General features: G+C 39.5%; 1 protein-coding gene across 3 annotated transcripts in view; it reads left to right on the forward strand.

The window, feature by feature from the left end:
* The window catches only part of HMGCLL1 (3-hydroxy-3-methylglutaryl-CoA lyase like 1), a 186,160-nt gene that overhangs the window by 96,949 nt on the left and 67,821 nt on the right, over positions 1 to 21,390 (forward strand). For 2 of the 3 annotated variants that reach the window (XM_068960783.1, XM_068960784.1), the window contains one exon: positions 21,050 to 21,113. The exons of the other annotated variant lie outside the window; for it this stretch is intronic. In XM_068960783.1, coding sequence (XP_068816884.1) covers positions 21,050 to 21,113 — 64 coding nt within the window. The remainder of the gene's footprint in view (positions 1 to 21,049; positions 21,114 to 21,390) is intronic. 3 annotated transcript variants of the gene reach the window in all.

Raw genomic sequence — 21,390 nt, forward strand, 5'->3', positions numbered from 1 at the left:
TCTGATGTGTATTTAAGATCGAAATCCTTCAGATATGAAGTAGTTTTCTCATCTATCACATAAGACTTTCAGCTTTTATTCCCTTTTGTTTGAAATGAGTATCAGCTTCTCTTTAATGAAGGCACAAGTTACAGGAATCACATGCTGCTTTTCGTGTGGAAATTTAATTTTAGATGGAAAGTGACTTGTTCGTTTCATTATTAAGATACTTATAAATAGGTTATAAATTCACAAAGTCAGCAGTTGGGCATATCAGAGAGTTTTAACATGATTACCTCTTAGACTTCTCTTGTAAAGTGGTCTAGAATGATTGGACCCATGATTGACTTCCTGAAGGGCTGAGCCTACTGAAAGTTGAAAGAAGTAGATTGGTAACATTTTTTTTTCTAGGAGCAAAACAAAATTATTCACCCATTGTTAAAAAAATTACAAAATGCAAAAAATATATTTCATTGTGAACTGTCACTGCTGTGTTTATTCTCAAATTCCCAGAAAACAAAACAAAACAAAACTGAGGTACAAAATAATGAGAACAATGAATAAGAAGCAAATTAATAATTAAACTAAGAAAGACAACCATAGGTCCCTGGAGGAGGACATGGCAACCCACTCCAGTATTCTTCCCTAGAGAATCCCATGGACAGAGGAGCCTGGCGGGCTACAGTCAATGGGGTAGCAAAGAGTTGGACACGACCGAAGGGACTTCACACACAGACAACCATAGATAACTTTGAAGTATGGAAAAACAAAGGCGGTTTTAGGATGTGATAACATTTTGCTTTCATCTTAAATTCTTTATAAGGTGTGATTAGTATTTATTCATATTTTGGAGGAGATAAGGAATCAGACTTTTCATAAAACTCTAATTAGTCTAGGGTGCATATCTTACATACCTCTTCATCTAACCCACATCACTAACTCCCTATCTAAATCAAAACCAAGGAAAACCCAATCTGTTTTTAAATGCTTCTGAATAAAATTGTATCATTTACATGAGCAACCAATTATTTTCATAAGACCCTCAGTGTTTGGAAATTCTTCCTGTGCTTAGTTAATTTTAACTGATTGCCTAGCTCTGAATAGTTTCTAACCTTTAAAATGGTAACCATTTCTTATGGCTGTGAAGTCAGGGCAGCGTATTCTCTCTCAAAATGGTCAGCTTTCCGTGGACTTCCCTTGGAGAAAGAACTGATAACAACACGTTTCTTCAGGAACGTGCAACCTACTTGTTTGTTCACCGAACCATCTAGGTCATGTACACGTTATATCTCCTATCCTTCCCTTGCCTAATTCAAAATGTCATTACAGACCCTGATCCTGAAATAGCAGCCTTTTTGAGTAGGGTAATGAACCTCCTTGCTGAGGGCTCTGAGTTTTAAATACACAGTAAGTGACAGGCAGTGTTTCTCATGGCTTGTGATGCCAATGCCTCCCATAAGCTAATTTGTCCTAATGAAATTCACTTCCATAGGTGGCACCATTGTCTATAAGTAGAAGCTCATTGGGCAAAGTTTCTTTCCAATTTCTATTGTTAAACTGAGGCCTTTCCACTGGTGCCTGGAAGAGGAATTCAAGTCATCTACCAAAATATGGCATGTGAAACTTTAAAAATTGAGACATCTGTTAAATGATTTTCTGTAGTACATATGGTGGTTTTGAGTTCTACTTTTTTTAGCCTTACATATTACTCTGTCACAGCTGTGTGCCAGATAACACATTCCCCAGCTACAGTTAATATGTATAAGTTGTGTGTGTGTGAAGTCACATCTAAATAGCCTCTTTGGAGGCAAGAATGTGTTTTTTCATTTCTCGTGAAATTCACCTCGTAGAACTAAAGGAGAATTTTAGCAGAATTGCTTCTCGAGACTAACGGACCATCATTATCTCATCTATCATCCACAGTGATAAGGGCATGATCAGTTCAGTTCAGTCGCTCAGTCGTGTCCAACTCTTTGCGACCCCATGAATCGCAGCACGCCAGGCCTCCCTGTCCATCACCATCTCCCGGAGTTCACTCAGACTCACATCCATTGAGTCCCTGATGCCATCCAGCCATCTCATCCTCGGTCGTCCCCTTCTCCTCCCGCCCCCAATCCCTCCCAGCATCAGAGTCTTTTCCAATGAGTCAACTCTTCGCATGAGGTGGCCAAAGTACTGGAGTTTCAGCTTTAGCATCATTCCTTCCAAAGAAATCCCAGGGCTGGTCTCCTTCAGAATGGACTGGTTGGATCTCCTTGCAGTCCAAGGGACCCTCAAGAGTCTTTTCCAACACCACAGTTCAAACGCATCAATTCTTCAGCACTCAGCCTTCTTCACAGTCCAACTCTCACATCCATACATGACCACATGAAAAACAATAGCCTTGACTAGATGGACCTTTGCTGGCAAAGTAATGTCTCTGCTTTTGAATATACTATCTAGGTTGGTCATAACTTTCCTTCCAAGGAGTAAGCGTCTTTTAATTTCATGGCTGCAGTCACCATCTGCAGTGATTTTGGAGCCCCAAAAAATAAAGTCTGACACTGTTTCTACTGTTTCCCCATCTATTTCCCATGAAGTGATGAGGCTGGATGCCATGATCTTTGTTTTCTGAATGTTGAGCTTTAGGACAACCTTTTCACTCTCCTCTTTCACTTTCATCAAGAGGCTTTTTAGCTCCTCTTCACTTTCTGCCATAAGGGTAGTATCATCTGCATATCTGAGGTTATTGATATTTCTCCCAGCAGTCTCGATTCCAGCTTGGGTTTCTTCCAGTCCAGTGTTTCTCATGATGTACTCTGCATATAAGTTAAATAAGCAGGGTGACAATATACAGCCTTGACGACAAAAACGACAGAATGATCTCTGTTCGTCTCCAAGGCAAACCATTCAATATCACAGTAATCCAAGTCTATGCCCCAACCAGTAATACTGAAGAAACTGTGAAGTTGAACGGTTTTATGAAGACCTACAAGATCTTTTAGAACTAACACCCAAAAAAGATGTCCTTTTCATTATAGGGGACTGGAATGCAAAAGTAGGAAGTCAAGAAACACCTGGAGTAACAGGCAAATTTGGCCTTGGAATGCAGGGCAAAGACTAATAGAGTTTTGCCAAGAAAATGCACTGGTCATAGCAAACACCCTCTTCCAACAACTCAAGAGAAGACTCTACACATGGACATCACCAGATGGTCAACACCGAAATCAGATTGATTATACTCTTTGCAGCCAAAGATGGAGAAGCTCTATACAGTCAACAAAAACAAGACCGGGAGCTGACCGTGGCTCAGATCATGAACTCCTTATTGCCAAATTCAGACTTAAATTGAAGAAAGTAGGGAAAACTGCTAGACCATTCAGGTATGACCTAAATCAAATCCCTTATGATTATACAGTGGAAGTGAGTAATAGATTTAAGGGACTAGATCTGATAGATAGAGTGCCTGATGAACTATGGAATGAGGTTTGTGACATTGTACAGGAGACAGGGATCAAGACCATCCCATGGAAAAGAAATGCAAAAAAGCAAAATGGCTGTCTGGGGAGGCCTTACAAATAGCTGTGAAAAGAAGAGAAGTGAAAAGCAAAGGAGAAAAGGAAAGATATAAGCATCTGAATGCAGAGTTCCAAAGAATAGCAAGAAGAGATAAGAAAGCCTTCTTCAGTGATCAATGCAAAGAAATAGAGGAAAACAACAGAATGGGAAAGACTAGAGATCTCTTCAAGAAAATTAGAGATACCAAGGGAACATTTCATGCAAAGATGGGCTTGATAAAAAAACAGAAATGGTATCGACCTAACAGAAGCAGAAGATATTAAGAGGTGGCGAGAATACACGGAAGAACTGTACAAAAAAGATCTTCACGACCAAGATAATCATGATGATGTGATCACTAATCTCAAGCCAGACATCTTGGAAAGTGAAGTCAAGTGGGCCTTAGAAAGCATCACTAAGAACAAAGCTAGTGGAGGTGATGGAATTCCAGGGGAGCTGTTTCAAATCCTGAAAGATGATGCTGTGAAAGTGCTGCATTCAATATGCCAGCAAATTTGGAAAACTCAACAGTGGCCACAGGACTGGAAAAGGTCAGTTTTCATTCCAATTCCAAAGAAAGTCAATGACAAAGAATGCTCAAACTACTGCACAGTTGCACTCATCTCACACACTAGTAAAGTAATGCTCAAAATTCTCCAAGCCAGACTTCAGCAATACGTGAACCGTGAACTCCCTGATGTTCAAGCTGGTTTTAGAAAAGGCAGAGGAACCAGAGATCAAATTGCCAACATCCGCTGGGTCATGGAAAAAGCAAGAGAGTTCCAGAAAAACATCTATTTCTGCCTTATTGACTATGCCAAAGCCGTTGACTGTGTGGATCACAATAAACTGTGGAAAATTCTGAAAGAGATGGGAATACCAGACCACCTAACCTGCCTCTTGAGAAATTTGTATGGAGGCCAGGAAGCAACAGTTAGAACTGGACATAGAACAATAGACTGGTTCCAAATAGGAAAAGGGCATGATAGGCTATCAAAATTTATTCATAATTGGCTTGTTAATAATTGGATGCTGTTTTGTATTGCGTATAGACTAATATATTCTGCATGGCTGCATCAAATTCACTCCTCTTTTTAAATGTCTTAATTACCTTTCATTGACATCAAATGTCACATCATCATTCCTGACACTGGCATTGTTTTTCTCTTCTGAATGTAGCAGTGGTTGATTCTTTATGGTCCAAGTATTTGTGACATTTATTAAAGGCTTCTTCTGGTTTCTTTTTGCCAGGATGATTTGAGGAACATGGGAAGGTAGGCCTAGGTAAGGCCTAACTAGGTGATTTTGTCATGATTCAGTTCTTCTAGGTAAAGTTGATAAAGACTTGAATGTTGCTGTTTTATCATGATTTTGCACAATACTGATAAATAGCCTCAGTAAGCACAAATAAAAATAAAACAATTCATATTTCTATCCAGGGTTTATTGTAATTTTAGTACCATGGGTGTCAATATCGTTGGTGATGTTTTTGTTACTCTGTCATCCTAAATAATGCTTGAAACATGATTCCAAGTCCGAACTCGAACTCTCAAATATTTGCTGTCATTTCTGGATACAGAATTTGAACTGTGAAGAACAAGAATCTGGCTATATGTTGGTTATAAAGTTTAGGAATTTTATAGAAAATCGTTCTGAAAGTTAAAACAACATCTTTACTCATATATTTTGCATGAATTCATTTAAGAAATATTGATTGTTTTATATCATGTCTTGTCTTCTGATGATGTATGGAATACAAAAATGAAAAAGTAGCCTGGAGAGTTTCCAGCAGACTGGGGAAGTAATCTGTATAGAAATAATGACTATGTGGTAAAAAATGCCAAGTGTTTAGGAGAAATACAGGTAAATCCCATTAATTTTTAACGTAAGACTGTCTTAAATTTCTCTGGAGTTATTTGTAAAACCCTCTTAGAGGTGTCAATAAAATGAAGTCATAAAAATGAGTAAAAATATGGAAACATAATCAGAAATAGTGGCCTTTTCAGTGAGAGCAGGAAATTTACAAAGAGCCACGGTGAAGAGAAACCTCCAGAAATGTTTGGGTAACAAGGAGAAGTTTATATTTCCTGGAATAGGAGCTTTTAAGGCTGTGAAATGGAAGAGAGGTATAAAGTTAGATGAGGTTTCACAGATTGCTGAGCTTGAATACCAAGTTTATTTGGTAGACAACAACAGGTCATTGAAGATTTTCAGAGTAGGAAAATACCCAATCAGATTTATGCTCGAGGAATATCATTTCAGTAGTCGATACTGGAGTACAAATGAGGACGTGCCATGAGACCAGAAGCAAGGAGGGCACTTGGAGACATCTGTGGCCATCCTGAAAAGGGCACCGCTCTGTCCACGTGAGCTGGGCCGGCAGTTCCCACGCTCTAGGGAAGAACCAGCCAATGCTGTTTGAGCGTGTTCTTAAAGGTGACCTTCAAGAGATTTAGTGGCTGAAAATGACTATATCTTTTTCTTTTAAAAGGCAAATGTGGGGAAAACAGGAATGACCATTATTTTGAATCTGTTGAGCTTTCTGTGCCATCTGAATGTGTCAAGCAATCAATTTATAATGTTCATAAGAAGACTGGAAGTGTGTTCTGTGTAATAGTGAGAAAGAGATTATGAGGGGCTGAGTAGTCATGTATGGATGTGAGAGTTGGACTGTGAAGAAGGCTGAGTGCTGAAGAATTGCTGCTTTTGAACTGTGGTGTTGGAGAAGACTCTTGAGAGTCCCTTGGACTGCAAGGACATCCAACCAGTCCATTCTGAAGGATATCAGCCCTGGGATTTCTTTGGAGGGAATGATGCTAAAGCTGAAACTCCAGTACTTTGGCCACCTCATGCGAAGAGTTGACTCATTGGAAAAGACTGTGATGCTGGGAGGGATTGGGGACAGGAGGAGAAGGGGACGGCAGAGGATGAGATGGCTGGATGGCATCACTGACTCGATGGACATAAATCTGAGTGAACTCTGGGAGTTGGTGATAGACAGGGAGGCCTGGCGTGCTGCGATTCATGGGGTCGCAAAGAGTCTGACACGACTGAGCGACTGAACTGAACTGAACTGAGCTGATACAGAGACTCCTTTTTCTGTTCCCATTACAGACACATAAATATAACAACTTGTAAAGCATAAGGTGAAGTTCAGAAGAGAAAAGGAAGCCCTCAGATCACCAGGGAAAGTGTGGCAAGGATGTAGTGTGATGGCCCCAGCACACGGGGTGTCTACTCCATATACAAGCCCTAATGACTGAGAAATGCGATTCTACAGTCTATATGCAGACACATAGATGTTCTGCTAAGACTGGGATTGGAAACTGAGTACTTTTGGATTCTGGAAGCATTTCCTTGCCAATGCAGAGTCACTTAAATCTGTGCCAGTGTTATAGGTTGTGGATTTATGACATCGGAGTATTGTGGAAACCCAAATTGAGAAATAAAGGTAGACCTTTGCTTGGGAGCTGGTAAAATCTGCGAGGCAAGGGAAAAAGGAAATTAGATCTCCTTTATAGGAACATTTAAATAACTCAGGACTTTCATGGAACTTCCACAGAAACTAAAGCACTATGAAAAGGCATTCACAGTAAAAATTACAGACCACATGAGGGAACAAATTACCCTAAGAAAAATAAGCAGAAGGAAAAGAAAAAGAAGGATAACTTTAGCACAAAAGAAGGACATAGAATAACCCGAATTGAAATGGTGAATTAACCCTTACTATATTTATAGAGGCAAAGGAAGAATATAATAAAAGAACAAGTCTTTATGAAAAAAAAAGAATGAACATTTGAGGGAAAGAAATGGAAGTGAAAAATACATGTGTTAAATAAAAACAGTAATTGCAGAACAACAGATTAGATATGGTTGAAGTGGGAGTTAACAGTCCTAGTGGCCTAGAACTAGGATTTGAGGAAATTGCAGTAATGAATAGAAAAATAATAAAGGTTTTGAAAGTGAAAAGAGAATGCCTAATAGAATTCTCAAAAGGAGAAAACAAGGACACTAGATATGAGAGATATGTGTGATGAAATATTATAGTACCTTGAGGATTTTCTAGAAGAGTATAAAAAGCATTAATGTTAATAATGAAGAAGTGTAACAAGTCCTGAAGGACTCATAGTCAAATGCAGGATATTAACTAAAAGTAGATAACCCTATAGCAGTCGAGAAGAATTGCACCCAGTCACTTCAGTCGTGTCCAGCTCTGTGCAACACTATGGATTGTAGCCTGCCAGGCTCCTCTGTCCATGGGGTTCTCCAAGGCAAGCATACTGAAGTGCATTGCCATGATTTACTATGCAGCAATTATCTTTGGAGGGAAATAGTCTCATCAGCAAAAACTGAGGTCAGAGATAATGAAATAATATATTCAAAACGGCAAAAAAAAAAAACCCACAAAAACTGTCAGCTTAGAATTCCATATGTAACCAGACTATTGGACTAAAAGTTAACAAAACCATTTGTTGACATAACAGTCTGAAAAATTCTACCCTTGCTGGAAAAAAAAAAAAAGAAATTGAGTCAGAAGGGAGGAAAGAAAAAAAGAATAGAAATAGAGAGGTAGGAGGCCGAGGCTTTGGCAGAGCAGAAACCATCTGCAATTGGTCTGTAAAAACTTATACCAGCTGTTTAAAGTGGATGAATGTAATAAGTGCCAAGGATTTAATCAGAGATAGATGCTGTAGGGTAGCAGTGAGATTAGGCTGTATATGTCTGTGTAACTTACATCACTTTTACATAAAGGGATCAATTAAACAATCCAGGTAAGGAAATATTGCCAGAGTTTTGTTTAATTTAATTTTGTTTTTAATTGGAGGATAATTACTTTAAAATATTGTGATGGCTTTTGCCATACATCAACATCATTAGCCACAGAGATACTAAGCATGTCTCCTGCCTCTTAAATCTCCCTCCCACCTCCCTCCGTACTCCACCTTAATAGATTGCCACAGAGCACTGACTCTGGGTCCCCTGAATCATTCAGTAAATTGCCAGTGGCCATCTATTTTATATATGGTAATGTGTATGTTTCAATACTGCTCTCTCAAAGCATCTCACCCTCTCCCTCCCCGACTGTAACCAAAAGTCTATCCTTTAGGTTTGGGTCTCGTTTGCTACCCTGCAAGTAGGATCATCAGTACCATATTTTAAGATTCCATATATATGTGTTAATATATAGTATTTGTTACTCTCTTTCTGACTTACTTCACACTGTGTAATAGGCTCTATGTTCATGACCTAACTAGAATTAACTCAAATGTGTTCCTTTTTATAACTGAGTAATATTCCATTGTGTGTATGTATACCATTTATTTCTTCATCCATTCATCTGGCAGTGGACATCTAGGTTGCTTCCATATCCTCAGTTCAGTTCAGTTCAGTTGCTTTGTCATGTCAGACTCTTTGTGACTCCATGGACTGCAGCACACCAGGCTTTCCTGTCCATCACCAACTCCTGGAGCCTGCTCAAATTCATGTCCACAGAGTCAGTGATGCCATCCAACCATCTCATCCTCTGTCATCCCCTTCTGCTCCTGCCCTCAATCTTTCCCAGCATCAGGGTCTTCTCCAATGAGTCAATTCTTCGCATCAGGTGGCCAAAGTACTGGAGTTTCAGCTTCAGCATCAGTCCTTCCAATGAATATTCAGGACTGATTTCCTTTAGGATTGACTGGTTTGTCCCTTGCAGTCCAAGGGACCCTCAAGAGTCTTCTCAAACACCACAGTTCAAAAGCATCAGTTATTCAGTGCTCAGATTTCTTTATGGTCCAATTCTCACATCCATACATGACTATTGGAAAACCATACTTTTGACTAGATGGACCTTTATCAGCAAAGTAATGTCTCTGCTTTTTAATAATGCTGTCTAATTTGGTCATAGCTTTTCTTCGAAGGAGTAAGAATATTTTAATTTAATGGCTGCAGTTAACCATCTGCAGTGATTTTGAAGCCCAAGAAAATAAAGTCTTTCACTGTTTCCACTGCTTCCCCATCTACTTGCCATGAAGTTACGGGACCAGATGGAGAAGGCAGTGGCACTCCACTCCAGTACTCTTGCTTGGAAAACCCCATGGATGGAGGAGCCTGGTGGGCTGCAGTCCATGGGGTCACTAAGAGTCGGACACGACTGAGTGACTTAGCAGCAGCAGCAGCAGCAGCATGGGACCAGATGCCATGATCTTAGTTTTTTGAATGTTGAGTTTTAAGCCAGCTTTTTCACTCTTCTCTTTCACTTTCATCAAGAAATTCTCTAGCCATTGTAAATAGTGCTGTAGTGAACATTGGGGTACATGTGTCTTTTTCAAATATGGTTTCTCAAGGGCGTATGGCTGGTAGTGGGATTGCTGGGTCATATGGGCTTCCCTGGTGGCTCAGCTGGTAAAGAATCCACCTGCACTGTGGGAGACCTAGGTTCAGTCCCTGGTTTGGGAAGATCCCCTGGAGAAGGGAATGGCTACCCACTCCAGTATTCTGGTCTGAAGAATTCTATGGACTGTATAGTCTATAGGGTCATAAAGAGTTGGACACGACTGACCGACTTTCACTTTCATGATAATTTTATTTCTAGTATTTTAAGGAATCTCCATACTCTTCTTCATAGTGGCTGCATCAGTTTGCATTCCCATTAACAGTGTAAAAGGTTTCCCTTTTCTCCATACCCTCTCCAGCATTTATTGTTTGTAGACATTTTAATGATGCCCGTTCCTACCAGTGTGGGATATCTCATTGTAGTTTTGACTTGCATTTTCTAACAATGAACAATGTTGAACACCATTTCACGTGTTTGCTAACCATCTGTATGTCTTCTCTGGAGACATGTCTGTTTATGTACTGCTCACTTTTTGATTGGGTTGTTTGTTTTTCTGGAATTGAGCTGCATGAACTACTTGTATATTTTGGAGATTAATCCTTTGTCAGTTGTTTCATTTGCTATTATTTTCTCCCATTTTGAGGGCTATCTCTTCTCCTTGCTATAGTTTCCTTCGTTGTGTAAAAACTTTTGAGTTTAATTAGGTCTCATTTGTTTATTTTTATTTCCATGACTCTAGGAGGGGGGGTCATAAAAGATCTTTTATGATTTATGTCACAGGATGTTCTGCCTAAGTTTTCCTCTAAGAATTTTATAGATTCTGGTCTTACATTTAGATCTTTAATTCATTTTGAGTTTATTTTTGTGTATGGTGTTAGAAAGTGTTCTGATTCATTCTTTTACATGTAGCTGTCTAGATTTCCCCGCACCACTTACTGAAGAGATGGTCTTTTCTCCATCGTATATTTTGCCTCCTTTGTCAAAGATAGGTGTGTGGACTTATCTCCAGGCTTTCTATCTTTTTCCATTGATACATATTTCTGTCTTTGTGTCAGTATCATACTGTCTTGACAACTGTATATAGTCTGAAGTGAGGAAGGTTGATTCCTCAAGCTCCATTCTTCTTTCTCAAGATTGCTCTGATATTCAGGATCTTTTATGTTTCCATACAAATTGTAAATTTTTTTGTTCTAGTTCTGTGAAAAATACCATTGGCAGTTTGATAGGGATTTCAATTGATTCTGTAGATGGCTTTGGATAGTATAGTCATTTTCACAATATTCATTCTTCCAATTCAAGACCATGGTATATCTCTCCATTTGTGTTGTCTTTAATTTCTTTCATCAGTGTCTTATAATTTTCTGCATACAGGCCTTTTGTGTCTTTAGGTAAATTTTCTCCTAAGTATTTTATTCTTTTTTGTTGCAGTAGTGAATAGGATTGTTTCCTTAATTTTTGTTTCAGATTTTTTATTGTTACTGTACAGGCATGCAAGAAATTTCTGTGTATTAATTTTGTATCCTGAGACTTTATTCACTGATTAGTACTAATAATTTTCTGGTGGCATAGTTAGGGTTTTCCATGTAAAGAATCATGCCATCTGCAAACAGTGAGGGCTTTACTTCTTTTCCAGTCTGAATTCCTTTTCTTTCTTTTTCTTCTGTAATTGCTGTGGCTACAACTTCCAAAATTATGTTGAAAAATAGTAGTGAGAGCAGGCATCCTTGTCTTGTTTTTGATTTTAAAGGAAATGCTTTCAGTTTTTCACCATCGATAATAATATTTTCTGTGGGTTTATTGTCTATGGCCTGTTTTAGGTTCAAGTATGTTCCTTCTGAGGAGGGCATGGCAACCCACTCCAGTATTCTTGCCTGGAGAATCCCTATGGACAGAAGAGTCTGTTGGGCTACTGTCCATGAGGTCACAAAGAGTTGGACACAACTGAACATTTAAGCACAGCACAGTATGTTCCTTTTATGCCAACTTTCTGGAGACTTTTAAAAAAAAATCATGAATCAGTATTGAATTTTGTCTAAAACTTTCTCTGAATTCATTGAAATGATGATATGGTTTTTCTCTTTCAATTTGTTGTATCTTTCAATGTGGTGTATCAGATTGATTGATTTGCATATATGTTGAAGAATCCTTCATCCCAGGGATAAATCTCACTTGGTCATGATATATGATCTTTTTAATGTGTTTTCAGATTCTGTTTCCTAGAATTTTATTGTGAATTTTTGCATATGTTCATCAGTGATATTGGCCTATAATTTTCTTTTTTGTGGCATCTTTTTCCAGTTTTGGTATCAGGGTGATAGTGGGCTCATAGAATGAGTTTGAGCATTTTCCTTCCTCCACAGGTTTCTGGAAGAGTTTGATCAAGACAGATATCAGGTCTTCTCTAAACTTTTGGTAGAATTCATCTGTGGATTTGTCTGTGGAGTCATTTTGGTGTTCATTTTTTTTGGAAAATTTTTCATTACAGTTTTGATTTTAGTGTTTGTGATTGGTCTGTCCATAGTTTCTCTTTCTTCCTGGTTTAGATTGGATAGGTATACTTCTCTAAGAATTTGTGCATTTCTTCCAGGTTATCTATTTTATCCATACATAGTTCTCATAGTAGTCTCTTATGATCCTTTTTATTTCTGTGAGTTCTGTTGTAATTTCTCCATTTTCATTTCTGATTTTATTGATTTGAGTCTTCTCCCTTTTTTCTCTTAATGATTCTGGCTAACAGTTTGTCAGTTCTGTTTATCTCCTCAAAGAACAAACTTTTAGTTTTATCGGTCTTTGCTCATGTCTCTTTCATTTCCTTTTCATTGATGTAATCTCTGATCTTTATGATTCCTTTTATTCTACTGACTTTAGGGGGTTTTGTCCTTTTTCTAGTTGCTTTAGGTGTAACGTTAGGTTATTTATTTGATGCCTCTTGTTTCTTCATGTAGACTTGTATTGCTATAAACTTCCTTCTTAGCATGACTTTCACTGCATCCCGTAGGTTTTAAGTTGTGTTTGTCATTTGATGCTAGGTATATTTTGATTTCCTTTTTGATTTCTTTAGTGATCTGTTCATTATTCAGAAGATAATTCTTTAACATGTGAATTCAGAAACACATTTCCATGTGTTCGTGTTTTTCATAGTTTTTTTTTTTTTCCTGTAGTTGATATCTAACATTATAGTGTTGCAGTCAGAAAAGATGCTTGAAACGATTTCAGTTTTCTTAAATTTATCATGGCCCAAGAGGTGATCTTTTCTGGAGAATGTTCCATGTACACTTGAGAAAAGGGTGCAATCTATTGTTTTTGGATGAAATATCCTGTAGATACCAATTAGGTCAAATGTATTGTTTAAAGCTTGTGCTTCCCTATTAATTTTTTGTCTATATGATCTGTCCATTGGTGTGAATGGGGTATTAAAGCCCCCCATTATTACTGTGCTATTGTCTATTTCTCCTTTAATAGTTGTTAACATTTGCCTTATGTTTTGAGGTGCCCCTGTGTTGGGTGCATATGTATTTATAATTGTTACCTCTTCTTCTTGGTTTGATCCCTTGATCATTATATAGCAGCCTTGTTTGTCTCTTGTAATGGTCTTCATTTTAAAATCTGTTTTATCTGAAATGAGTATTGCTACTCCTATTTTCTTTTCTTTTTTTTTTAACAAGGAATGAGGGATAGATTTTATAGAGAATGTATTTTTTTGCATTTATTTATTTATTTTAATTTTTACTTTATTTTACTTTACAATACTGTATTGTTTTTGCCATACATTGACATGAATCTACCACGGGTGTACATGAATTCCCAAACATGAACCCCCCTCCCACCTCCCACCCCATATCATCTCTCTGGATCATCCCCGTGCACCAGCCCCAAGCATCCTGTATCCTGCATCATACTTCTATTTTCTTTTGATTTCTGTTTTCATGGACTCTCCAGGCTATTTCCTTTCCCTTGTTAGGGAAGCTTTTGACTATAATCTCCTCAAATATTTTTCCATGCCCTTTCCTTTTATCTTCTTCTTCTGGGACCCCTATGATTTGAATGTTGGGGTGCTTAATGTTGTCCCAGAGGTCTCTGAGACTGTCCTCATTACTTTTTATTCTTTTTTCTTTCTTTTTGTTCTGCTTCAGTTATTTCCAGCGTTCTATCTTCTATCTCACTTATCTGTTATTCTGCTTCAGGTACTCTGTGGTTGGCTCCGTTCAGTGTATTTTCAGCCTTCGTTATTACATTATTCATTGTTGATTGTTTACTCTTTAATTTTTCCAGGTCCTTGTTAAACTTCTCTTGAATCATCTCGATTTGTGCCTTTAGTCTATTCATCTGTGCCTCCATTTAATTTCCGAGATTTTGGATCATCTTTACTAGTATTACTCTGGATCCTTTTTCAGGTAGACTGCCTATTTCCCCTTCATTGGTTTGGTGTTGTGGATTTTTACTCTCTTCCTTCATCTGCTGCATATTTCTCGGTCTTTTCATTTTGCTTAATTTACCATGTTTGGGGGTCTCCTTTCTGCAGGCTGGAAGGTCATAACTCCTCTTAATTGTGGAGACTGTCTCCCAACTGGTGGGGTTGGATCAGTGCGTTATGAAGGTTTCCTGCATGGGGGGACTTGTGCCTGTGTTCCCATGGATGGAGCTGGATTTTGTCTCTCTGGAGGGCAGTGCTGTGCCCAGTAGTATGTTTGGGAGTGTCTGTGGGTTTGCTATGGCTTTAGGCAGCCTATCTGCTAATGTGCAGAGTTGTGCTCCCATTTAGCTGAAGAATCAGCATGGCACATCCATCGCTGGAGCTCGCTGGGTTTGAATAGGGCTTGGCCTTAGTGTTGATGTGGAAGCCTTGGGAGGGCTTGCACCTACTGATGTTCCATGGGGTTGGGAGTTCTCTGGTGGTCCAAAGTCCTGGAGTCAAGTCCCCTGCCTCTGGGGTTCTGGCCCATCCACTAACAGCAACATCAAGGCTTCACAGGTCACACAGCACAGAAGACAAGCACCCTGGATTAATGGCAAAACAAATTTAATAGGCAAAAACATCCAAAGAGTTTCAGATACTTATACTGGAAAAAGAAGAGGGGGGAAGGAGAAAAAGAGGAAAGAAGGATAAATAGAGGGTTCTAAAGTGAAGAGAGGAATCAAGCCAATAAGTAAACCCCTAAGTGAAAATGGTTACTATATATTAGACTCTCAAAGCTACAGGATTAAAAACAATAGATCAAAAATCAAGCATCAAAAAGGTGGAAAATATTACTCTCAAAAATACAAAATCAAAACATCACAACAAAAATAAAAATGCATGCAATTGATTTAAAACTAATTTTTTTTAAAAGAAAAAGTATGTTATAAAAAATAAAAAAGGAGTAATAAAGAACCATATTAAGTGGTGCTGGGAAAACTGGTCAACCACTTGTAAAAGAATGAAATTAGAACACTTTCTAACACCATACACAAAAATAAACTCAAAATGGATTAAAGATCTAAACGTAAGACCAGAAACTATAAAACTCTTAGAGGAGAACATAGGCAAAACACTCTCCGACATAAATCACAGCAGCATCCTCTATGACCCACCTCCCAGAATACTGGAAATAAAAGCAAAAGTAAACAAATGGGACCTAATTAAAATTAAAAGCTTTTGCACAACAAAGGAAACTATAAGCAAGGTGAAAAGACAGCCTTCAGAATAGGAGAAAATAATAGCAAATGAAGCAATGGACAAAGACTCAATCTCAAAAATATACAAGCAACTCCTGCAGCTCAATTCCAGAAAAATAAACGACCCAATCAAACAATGGGCCAAAGAACTAAACAGACATTTCTCCAAAGAAGACATACAGATGGCTAACAAACACATGAAAAGATGCTCAACATCACTCATTATCAGAGAAATGCAAATCAAAACTACAATGAGGTACCATTTCTTACCAGTCAGAATGGCTGCTATCCAAAAGTCTACAAGCAATATGTGCTGGAGAGGGTGTGGAGAAAAGGGAACCCTCTTACACTGTTGGTGGGAATGCAAACTAGTACAGCCACTATGGAGAACATTCCTTAAAAAACTGGAAATAGAACTGCCTTATGACCCAGCAATCCCACTCCTGGGCATACACACTGAGGAAACCAGAATTGAAAGAGACACGTGTACCCCAATGTTCATCACAGCACTGTTTATAATAGCCAGGACATGGAAGCAACCTAGATGCCCATCAGCAGATGAATGGATAAGAAAGCTGTGCTATATATACAGGATGGAGTATTACTCAACCATTAAAAAGAATACATTAGAATCAGTTCTAATGAGGTGGATGAAACTGGAGCCGATTATACAGAGTGAAGTAAGCCAGAAAGAAAAACACCAATACAGTATACTAATGCATATATATGGAATTTAGAAAGATGGTAATGATAACCCTGTATGCGAGACAGCAAAGGAGACACAGATGTATAGAACAGTCTTTTGGATTCAGTGGGAGAGGGCGAGGGTGGGATGATTTGGGGGAATGGCATTGAAACATGTATAATATCATATATGAAATGAATCACCAGTCCAGGTTCAATACAGGATGCTTTGAGCTGGTGCACTGGGATGACCCGGAGGGATGGTACGGGAAGGGAGGTGGGAGGGGGATTCAGGATGGGGAACACACGTATGCCTGTGGCGGATTCATGTTGATGTATGGCAGAACCAATGGAATATTGCAAAGTTTTAAAAAAAAAAGACAATATGAGAAAACTAAAAGGAGAAAAGAGGTGAGGGAAATAAAGAGAGTGGCAGCGAGAGGAATGTCCAAGTGTTTCCCCTTTCGACCTGCTCCAGTTGAGCTGTCCACTCAGCACGTCCTCCAGCATGTATAGGAAGGCCTCTGGACCTGTTGGGGGCAGTTCAGAGTCAGCTCGGACTCAGATCTTCTCTTGTTCCAGCTTGCGCTTGCTGTCAGACTCTACAGTTGCTTCTAACGTGCACAGACCCAGGCTAATTGCAGGAGCGAAAACTGTTGGACCTGCCATGTCCAGGGTGGTGTCCCCCTCTTTCATTTGCTCATGCAGCACCTGGTGTTCCACTTTGTCTTAGGGCCCACCCTGTTTGTAAGTCTCTCTCCAGGGTCCGTTCTCCACCCAGATACAAGGAGGTGAACGGAGCTGCTTGTTAGGGCTCAATTGTGCTGAGAAGACCGAGGGTTACCACAAACGCCACTGGGGTGTGCGGGGAGTGCTTCCATGGTGTTGGCCTGTGGGAGGTTGCCACAGTTCTAGGTGGGTTGTGCACTTCCCCAGGGGGGTTGGTCCCTGGTTGTGACAACCTTGGCTTAGCTGAGCTGCTCAGTCTCCCAGGAAGACGCGGGTAGAGACCCACAGCCACTCACAGCTTGTGGTCTTTGAGTTCAAGACTATAGCAGCCCCCTGCCTTCTGCCTCTGGCCTCGAGCCATCTTCTCTGCCTCTGGGGCTATAGACTCCAGCCACTTTCCCTGCTTCGGCATTCGCCAGGGCGGGGTCCTTTGTCCTATGAGAGCGCAGTGTTAGAACGTGATGTCACAGCCTTCCCGTGGGGATGACCTTTTGCTTCTCTGACGGTTCCAGAATTTCCCCTGATCTGCCTCTGTGGTGACATGTTAGTCCCCTTAGAGTATCTTCATAGTCAACCCCGGTCTTCTCCTGAGGACTGGCCCTCCAGATCTGAGCCTCTTCACCCAGCTACCCCTCACTGTGGGCGAATGCGAACCTGTGAGCTGCTTCTCAGTGGAGAAGTCCTGTTTGGTACAATCTCTGTGGTGAATTCTCCATTTTGCCTTTGGAGCACCTTTCTCGCTGCGCTCCCCTCTGAGTTTCCAAAACTCCGCACTGCTCCTGTGTGTGAGGGGATTTCCTGGTGTGTGGAAACTTTTCCTCCTTCACACCTCCCTCCCAGGGGTTGCAGGCCCCCAACCCCTAATCCTCTGTCTCCCTTCTCGTCTTTATCTTTTTCTCTACCTAATTTCTGAGCAGATTGGTTTGCCTTTCTAGAAGTCTGGCGTCCTCTGCCAGCATTCAGAAGATGTTCTTCGGGAATTATTCCACATGCTGAGGAGATTTCTTGACACATTTGTGAGGGAGAAGGTGGTCTCCCCATCCTATTCCTCTGCCGTCTTGAAGGTCTCCTTGAGTGGTTTTCAATTTTGGCAGTGCAGTAATTTTTTATTTTAATATATTGATGGTTCAATTCTATCCCCTGAGCTTCTGATTTAAGTGGTTTGGCTTGTCCTGCCCGTTAGTGTGTTTTGCTTTTAAGCTCTCTAAGATGATTCTGTATAGACAAGATTGAGAAGCACTGTAGTAGACTGCCTGGAAAGAGCAGGAGTCTAGAAACTAACATCTGCCACCAAATTTGAGAAGCACTGTAGTAGACTGCCTGGAAAGAGCAGGAGTCTAGAAACTAACATCTGCCACCAAAGCAGATATGGCAGCCTCTCTCCATGACAGAAGCCTCTTCACATTCATGAAAATGCCTCACTTTTTACCAGCGGTTGGCAAGCTTATTCTATTAAGAGCCAGGTAGTAATGGCAACCCATTCCAGTACTCTTGCCTGGAAAATCCCATGGATGGAGGAGCCTGGTGGGCTGCACTCCATGGGGTCGCTAAGAGTCAGACACGACTGAGCAACTTTACTTTACTTTTCACTTTCATGCATTGGAGAAGGGAACGGCAACCCACTCCAGTATTCTTGCCCGGAGAATCTCAGGCACGGCGAGCCTGGTGGGCCGCCATCTATGGGGTCGCACAGTGTCGGACACGACTGAAGTGACTTAGCAGCAGTAGCAGCAGCAGTAATATTTTAGATTTTGTGAGTCAGATGATCTTTGATGCAGCTACTAGTATGTTATTATAATGCAAAATAGCCATGGAATGTAGGTGAGCAGATGGGTATAGCTTTGTTCCAATAAAACTTTTGTTTGCATGAGAGTGATGAGCGAGATTTGGCCTCTGGACCTTCCCTTGCCAACTTCTGCTTTAGAGAGTTACAGTACAGTTAATGAACATAGTTGAGAGCCATTGCATTCACTTTGCAGAACGTAGCCCCATGTGTGAATAGGTTATTAAAAAGGTGGAGAAGAATGTGTGAAGATAACATGCAATGGAGGATGAGGACGGGTCAAGCACAGGCCAGGACAGGGCTGGTGGAGAAGCTTGAGTGAGTGAAAATGTACCCTGAGAGAGTTAGGGGCATGGCATGGAAGAGCAGCTGTGGCCAGGCTTCGCCACTAGAGTTAAGAGAACGTAGGTGAGGTGTGTGTGTATTTTATATTGTCTTACATTTGTTGTTTCTTGCTTGCTTTGGTTTTGCCTTTAGTGGGATGGCAAAACAAGGATGGTTTTTGCCTTTAGGGGGATGTAATTAGAGAGCCTGGATTTCATTTTTAATCATATTTAGATATTTTGGGTTCAGAATAAATATACATCTGTTTTCAACACATTATCACCATTGTAGCTGAATTGAAAATATGTGTCCTTTTACCTCCCTTGCCATCTTCTCCAGGGCTGTGTTCACATCAGAACATTTTCTTTTCCACATATCTTCATTAAATTTGTAAATTCACTCAGGCATTAAGTTTAAATTGTCGTAATTGAAAGATCGGAGAGATGGATTTCCTGTCCAGTATAGCTTCCAAAGTTTACTTAAATTTATCCTCTTTTCCCCTCCTCTGTCCTCATAATTGATTGCCTGGCTATGGAACTGCTTAGTTATTTTAATTCTAAAAACCCAAATTTTATTCACACATTGATACTTTGGAAATTCAGTTGCATCTTTAGGATCAATGGATATATATTGAATTATTGAATCTCTGTTTCATGTTTTTACTCCCAAACCTCTTGTGAAGTTTGTAGTATATCTTCCAATTGACATGTTTTTAAAAACAATTTCAAGTATAGTTGACTTAAAATGTTGTGTTAATTTCTTCTGTACAGCAAAGTGATCCAGTTTTATATATATCCAGTTATATATATATGTAAATCAAGGAGACGTGGGATCATCTTTGCTCATATTTTTGCCTCCACCCTTCTGTGGCACCCACTTCCAGAGTTCATGATGAGTTTCATTTTGGAAAACAAATTGGATCTTGTCATATAAGTGTTTCAAAATAATTTTGAGTGATCTTAAAGTTTCAACTCCATGGCATAGCATTCAAGACCTTGCTATCTAAAGCCTTTCATATTTGGCCCCAAAGAACTGGGTCTCCAGTCTTCTTCCCCACCACCGCTCTCCCTTGTGTGAACTGCTAAATTCCTGATGACCAGGCATATGATGCATTATATTCATAGTGTTGTAAAGTCTCTGAGAAATCTTTAATAAAACAGGATTGGTGTTGAGCTGAAAATAGCTAAAAAGAGACTTTTCCTAAAGTTTCATACTTTCAGATGGAAGTGTATCATTCTTGCAGGAAAGGCTTGGCTTTTTATACTAAATGGTTGAAGAAACATATGGAATATCTTTATTTGGAGCCATTTAAACACAGACTAGACAGTCTTTGATTATCTTGGGGATGATTTAGGTAGACCCATGAGAGAGAGGCCAGGTGAAGTTTGAGGTTGTGGTCAGTTCTAAGAGTTGTGGGGTGATTAATGACTGTATCTTGGTGAGGTCAAAACATCCAGACAGAAATGAAGAGAAAAGTTCAGCAAGTTCATCTACTTGCTGCCTAAATGAGTCCAAAGACCTGGATATTTAACAGTTGAATGTATGTAGTTATTTAAATATAACAGTACATCTCAGGACTCCCTTAGTGGTCCAGTGGTTAAGACTCCATGCTTCCATTGCAAAGGGCACAGGTTCGATCCCTGGTCAGTGAACTAAGATTCCACATGCCACATGGAACAACCAAAAAAATTTTTTTAAAAAACAACAAAAATAAAAATATATCTCTCTGGTATTTTCTGCTTTTGTATTATTACTATAGTGTAAGCAACCCCAACAGATAAATACTTATTCCCATCTGCCATCAAATAACATATATCAAATTGTAATTAGAAAAATTTTTAAATTAAAACTATGAGTAAATTGAAAATGTTTCCAATTGTTTTTGTTTGGTCTGAGAATAAGATAATAATGAAGGAAGAGAGTAAAATAATTTTTTTCTGATGAACCTTTGGCTATTTTTTTCATTTTTATACAATGGAAATTAGGAAGTAGCTTATCCACCAGACACATATTTAAATGGCTCTGTATTTTAAACTTAGGTACGTATCCTGTGCCCTGGGCTGTCCATATGAAGGAAACATCACACTTCAGAAAGTGACAGAAGTAAGATATACGTCTGCTTTTCTGATTCATGGTAAAACGATGTCTGTTTTTAAAAGTGGGCTCTTTTTCCTGCTGTTTGTTACATCTGCACCACAAGGCCAAAGAGAACTGTGGACCGGGAGGCATATTTGATCACTGAGCTAATAGTTGTATTTTAATGCTAAAGACCTAGATAGTGGCTATCACTGTCCAGAGTTAGCATCTGAGTCTTACGATTTGGATGTTCAAAGATAGAGGGAATAAAAACATCTGTTTTGTTTTTATGTGAGTAGAACAT

This window comes from Capricornis sumatraensis, chromosome 22 (genome assembly GCF_032405125.1).
Source record: "Capricornis sumatraensis isolate serow.1 chromosome 22, serow.2, whole genome shotgun sequence".
Taxonomy (NCBI): domain Eukaryota; kingdom Metazoa; phylum Chordata; class Mammalia; order Artiodactyla; family Bovidae; genus Capricornis; species Capricornis sumatraensis.